We start from the raw sequence: 6603 nt of genomic DNA, 5'->3' as shown, positions 1-6603 counted from the left end.
CTGCTCTGCTAGCAAGAAGGAAGAGAATTCCAAAGCATGGCAATGGAAGGAAAGAAACACCGGAATTCTCCCCTTGAGCTTATAATGATACTGACGGAAAATGTGCCTTTAGAAATAAGAGAGAGAGAGAGATGAGAGAGAGAGAGATAGAGAGAGAGAGAGAGAGAGAGAGAGAGAGAGAGAGAGAGAGAGAGAGAGAGAGATGAGGTGAATGGAATCATTGGCTGACACAGCTGCCGAAGAGTCGGTATTCACAAATGTTTGTTTACTCTGGATTTTGTTTTTAAGTAGAGGTTAAGTTAAACAAAGAATTCACCAAATGAGATGAATTAATTGGCAACGCCATAACGAAAACATACCTCTGCAAATAGCCAATTTACTCCCTCCCCTGACCCCAATCTTTAAAAAAAAAAAAAAAAAAAAAAAAAAAAAAAAAAAAAAAAAAAAAAAAAAAAAAAAAAAAAAAAAAAACTCCTCCGGATTCCCATCCAAAACTGAATCCTCATAATCCAGTCTACTTTTATTTGGTCGACAGCATTTCATTGAAATACACTGGTTTTAGTCTGTACTACATCTTTTGTTGTTGAAAAGAAACGGATATTGGATATATATATATATATATATATATATATATATATATATATATGTGTGTGTGTGTGTGTGTGTGTGTGTTTATATATATATATATATATATATATATATATATATCTATATATATATCTATATATATATATATATATATATATATATATATACATATATATATATATATATATATATATATATATATATATATATTAAAAGCGTTTTTCCTAACGGAAGTTAAATCCAAAACTTAGGAATGACAACAATGTCTCCCAATTCACAACAGCTGAAACATGCATGCACTTCAGTGCAAAAACTTCCTCAAAAATAGCCATCTTTACATATAACATGGAGCTCACCAGCAGCGAGTTGACCCCCCTACAAAAACTACCATCATTCACCGCCATCTTGCTTGTTTACTACTTACACAAAGCTATCATTCTCCATTTTCTCCACATAATAAACCCATCTCAAGTCCCTTGTACTACCCTTCGATGTATCAATATATCATACCCCTTTCAGTTCTTTCTATATATCAAATACTGAGTAAACAATTCAACTTAGCAGCTTCAACCTTGTTTCGTTCATTAGCCTTCAACATCTCCACACTTTACTTCCTTAGAGGAAGGTTGGTTCAACAATCCCTTCATATATTAAAATCTCGGCATCCATAGACACTCCAACTTCCCTCCCAATCTTTTGCACACGCCTTTTCTTGTTTTACTTACGCTATGATAACTTTCCTGTCACCTGACTCTCATCTTAGGTATATGTATGTATGTAATGTATGTATGTATGTACTGTATGTATGTATGTATGTATGTATATTCCCCGAATACACCTATTTTTCCTTTTTGGTGTTCTGTGCCAGTAGAGTAAGATGGAAAGGCCCGCGCCATGTACATGTAATACATACATGCATTTGTCTATCATTTTCCTAAAGAGTGACAGCAATACTTTGGAATTTATAAATTGCATAGTATTCAAAATGGATCAAGTTTTGTATGTTCCCTGTGATGTTCAGAGTTATTGTGGTAGATAAAACAACTGAAGGAATACATATTGCAATCTATATAATATATATAAATGCATATTTGGGAGAGAGAGAGAGAGAGAGGGGGAGCTACTTTTGGTAAATATGATGAAAAGTACCACTTGTTAACAAAATTGTAATTAATATAAGAGAGAGAGAGAGAGAGAGAGAGAGAGAGAGAGAGAGAGAGAGAGAGCTACTTTTGGTAAATATGATGAAAAGTACCACTTGTTAACAAAATTGAATTAATAATAAGTAGAAGAGAGAGAGAGAGAGAGAGGAGAGAGAGAGAGAGAGAGAGAGAGAGAGAGTTACAAGGATTAGGATGTCTCAAAGATTTGTTAGTCCATCCGAGGAGACATCGTGTGCTCACTTATCTCTAGGAGTAGGTTTTACTGTTATTTCAGTGTCCTAATGATTTTGTGTAGCTTTCTCTTAAACTCTTCCACACTGTTGCTGTTTACAACTTCTGGTGGAGAGGGGGTTAGTTTGTAAAAATGATAATGGAAAAGAGGAAAAGATTAATCATCATCAAGATTATAAAAATAAGAGAGAGAGAGAGAGAGAGAGAGAGAGAGAGAGAGAGAGAGAGAATTATTTCTGAAAACGGCAATAAGGTCTAGCTTGTCGATAAAACTATGGGTAAGAGAAAGATGGGAAAAGAGAAGAATGTAAAAAGCCACCATCGAAAAATTCTAGTATTGTTAAACTGTAGGAACACACTTTCCTTATACGTAATCAAGTCGAATACGATTATAAAAATCTTTGATGCATTGCAATTTAAATAATTATATTAAAAAAGTAAAAAATTTATAATGAATAACAGGAATGATATCTACTATAGTCCAGTCCTATGATAACATTCTATAATATCAGCAACGAAATCTGTTGGCCCAAACATGGAGAACTGATTTAATTACGAGCTTTCTTTTACATATTTTTTATATTTGGTGGCACGGGATAATTCATTAATTATTCATGTGTCCCCAAACAAAAAATGTAACCCACCTTCCGTGGGGTTGGAAGCCATGTAGGCCAGAGGGTTAGTTGCAATAGTAGCATTTATATATAATCTTTAACCGTTAGTTACTACAAACTGTGTCATCATGTCACTGGCGATTTATCTGTCTATCTACACACATACACAAACGCGCGCACACACACACACACACACACACATATATTTATATATTTATGTGTGTGTGTGTGTGTGTGTATGTGTGTATGCATACCGAGATGAACCTTGTTCTCAAATGTGTATGTATATGCGATATTCACATAGTTTATTCAAGTTCATATGAATATAGGTACATGTGCATATAAAAAGAGAGCAGTAGGTTAGGATATAAATGTTAAAAAATGATAGTAAAAATTTTTTGTCACTGGAAATAAAGGGATAAATTATAATGATAAGGATAAAATTAGGAAAGGGACGATGATAATAAAGTTAACCGGAAGTTAAACAGAAACGTATTTATTAATTTTTGTGATATGGACTACCTCTGTGACATACGATTAACTTACAAATAATATTGATGTTTAAAACATTAATATCAATAATTATTACTGTACTTGACTGATGTTAATTAGTGCTTCACTTGAAATTGGTAAAAGTGAATTCTGTCAAAACAGATTTTAACATTATTAAATGCCCATATAAAATATTAATTCTGTCAAAACAGATTTTAACATTATTAAATGCCCATATAAAATATTAATTCTGTCAAAACATGAGTTGATTATAACTTTATCAAATATCCATATCAAATATCAATTCTGTCAAAACATGAGTTGATTATAACTTTGTCAAATACCCATATCAAATATCAATTCTGTCAAAACATGAGTTGATTATAACTTTGTTAAATACCCATATAAAATATTAATTCTGTCAAAACATGAGTTGATTATAACTTTGTTAAATACCTATATGAAATATTATTTCTGTCAAAACATGAGTTGATTATAACTTTGTTAATACCCATATAAAATATTAATTCTGTCAAAAAATTAGTTGATTATAACTGTTAAATACCCATATAAAATATTGATTCTGTCAAAACATAAGTTGATTATAACTTTGTTAAATATCCATATGAAATATTAATTCTTTCAAAACATGAGTTGATTATAACTTTATGGTAAATGCCCATATAACATATGGATGTGTAGTGGTGAGATTTACTTCAGAATTACGAAATGTTATGTTTGTAATTACTGCTATTATTATTAGCAATGACGGCTCTTACCAATTGCCAAGTTCTTCATAATGGCGACGGCTTTGACTTCGAGTTGTTCGAATAAGGGCGAAGGAGGAGGACGGATGCGGACGCGGTCGGCTGGAGGGTGAGGTTCGGACTGTGAGGGAACACTGCGCCGCAGGATTTATATACCCAAGCGTGCCCGGGCCACGTACCCCCTTCCATTGGCCCCCTCTTGAGACGGGCTAAGTTTGGGTGGAGAAGGCAACTTCGCTTTTCTGGACGGCCATGTGCTCTGGGTTTGGGACATTTCTGTTTCATTTGTAATGACTGTTCTGAATTTTCGAACTTGCTCTCCTTGTTTACGTTTCTGTCTCTCTCTTTCTCTCTCTCTCCAGTTGTTAATCTTAAGCCAATTTTCATACAGCAATTCCATTGCAATATCTCAATCATCAGGATTATTTCCTGTCCATTTGATAACAAACAATTCTCTCTCTCTCTCTCTCTCACTCTCTCTCTCTCTCTCTCTCTCTCTCGCCCTCTCTCTACTACCTCTCTCCTTCCTCTCTCTCTCTCTCGCCCCTTCTCCCTCTCTCAATCTCTCTCTCTCTCTCTCTCTCTCTCTCTCTCTGTGTGTGTTCATCGTCAAGATTATTTTCTGATAACAATTAATACCTCTCTCTCACTTCATCATCAAATTTATTTCTGTCTGTCTGTCTGTCTGTCCTGTCTCTCTCTCTCTCTCTCTCTCACTCAATCATCAAAATTATTTCCTTTTTATTTCAAAACAAATAATTCTCTCTCTCTCTCTCTCTCTCTCTCTCTCTCTCTCTCTCTCTCTCTCTCTCTCTCTCTCTCTCTCTCTCTATTTTCCTTTTGATTTAATAACAAATAATACTCTCTCTCTCTCTTTCTCTGTCGTTATTCTTATTCCAGCTTTCATACTCAAATCCAACAGCTATCCTCAAGATCATTTCTCTTTAATTTGATGACAAATAAGTCTGTCTGTCTGTCTGTCTCTCTTATTGTTGCTCTTTTTCCAACTTTCATACTCCAGTTCTACATCAATATCAATCTCCAAGTTTATTTCCCTTTAATTTGATAAGAAATAATTCTCTGTTTCTGATCTTATTCCTCACCTTCATTGCCCTATTTTTGGATAGAGAATCATTGATTCGCTTTCTCTCTCCCATTCTTATTTCTCACTATTATATGAATACAATATTGACAGAAAAATAATTATCTTCGTCTCTTCTGCTCTTAGTTCATTATTTACCTTAGATTTGGATAAAAAATAAACAATTATTTTTGTCCCTTCAAATCTTAGTTCTCAAAATTATTTCATTGTTTTTTTAAAATTTATGTATAGCTCTCTCTCTCTCTCTATATATATATATATATATATATATATATATATATATATATATATATATATATAACAACTGCACATCAGAATTACGCAACGAGAGCTAATAACCACATCACGATTATTTTTACTTAACTCGCGTCAAAATAATCTTGTCTGTCCGTCTGTCACACACACACACACACACACGCACACATACACACGTAAATACTCTGTCTTCATCATTACATACTACTATTTGGCTTAATAATAATATTTACCACTTTTGTCTCTCACTCTCTGTTTAACAAACTCACACAAATATATTCACAGTCGTTAGTATTATTCATAATTATTTTGGTTCAAAAGTAAAGTAATTTTTCATTCCCAGACGTCCTCTTAAGCATATGCACACACACACACACAAACACACATATACACAGTCACATACACACTCACATACGCGAGCACTTAGTACTTTCTTTCTAGTATGACCAAGGGATATTACTTGGAAATTAGGCTTCTTGTCAGATGGCTCATTCATTAGTTACGTACGATAGGCGCCCCTCCGTGAGCAGTGCGTTTCCCTTGGGAACCTGAGCACTGTAAGGGCGTGGTTGGATACTGCTGAATATTAATAGCCACAGTAGGAACGACGGTCGTACAATGACTTCAATGATTACTTTGTTTTTGGGATTCTGTTGTGGTATGCATTTCTTCAAAGTTCTGCGTTTTACATTTTCCATAAAACTTGACACGACGATAACAAGTATGTATGAAAAATAATAAGTTTTTTACCCACTCAGGTAAACAGTCTCACCTTAGAGAGATGCATTTATCCTCGTTGTATTAAACTTGATAAATTTAACCTTGTACCTCAAGAATTCAGCCTTATGTCACTAGCCAATGGCGGGAAGATAAAGTAAAGTAAAGTAACATCAAGCATATTTGATGATGGCTTTTAATGTGTACATGAAAAAAGCATAATTCATGAGCATAAAGTTAAATTGATAATAAAATAGGTAATCAAATCTAAAGAAAAGGAGCTTTACAACTATTGGTGCGTCTCAAATCATATTTTCGTTCGCGGGCAAATAGAGTAAGGTCTTGTTTACTTTGCAAGCAACTGCATATCAAGGTTATGTATAAAAGTTTGTCAGGCATGCAGTATGACGTCATTAGCTTTGTATTTAAAAGACCAAGTGAATTCTATGACAATATGAGTGAGGGCATATATATATATATATATATATAATATATATATATATATATATATATATATATATATATATATATATATATATGTGATATTTACTTTTATGAAATCTAAGTATATACGTTTGCTTATTTCTCGCGCCTAATATTTTACTAATCATTATGAACACTAGCAAACTAGGGGAAGTGGGGGGAGCAGGTAGGACGAAACCCCATTATAAACC

General features: G+C 33.6%; 1 protein-coding gene across 1 annotated transcript in view; it reads right to left on the bottom strand.

Moving 5' to 3' along the window:
• The window catches only part of LOC135224288 (U-scoloptoxin(01)-Cw1a-like), a 5598-nt gene extending 1614 nt beyond the window's left edge, over nucleotides 1-3984 (bottom strand). The window contains exon 1 of the mRNA XM_064263132.1: nucleotides 3868-3984. Coding sequence (XP_064119202.1) covers nucleotides 3868-3886 — 19 coding nt within the window. The 5' untranslated portion in view covers nucleotides 3887-3984. The remainder of the gene's footprint in view (nucleotides 1-3867) is intronic.
• Nucleotides 3985-6603: the final 2619 nt, after the last annotated feature.

This window comes from Macrobrachium nipponense, chromosome 12 (genome assembly GCF_015104395.2).
Source record: "Macrobrachium nipponense isolate FS-2020 chromosome 12, ASM1510439v2, whole genome shotgun sequence".
In the NCBI taxonomy this organism is placed as follows: domain Eukaryota; kingdom Metazoa; phylum Arthropoda; class Malacostraca; order Decapoda; family Palaemonidae; genus Macrobrachium; species Macrobrachium nipponense.
The sequence above is the reverse complement of the archived record's forward strand: the minus strand, read 5'-3'. Positions and strand labels throughout refer to the sequence as shown.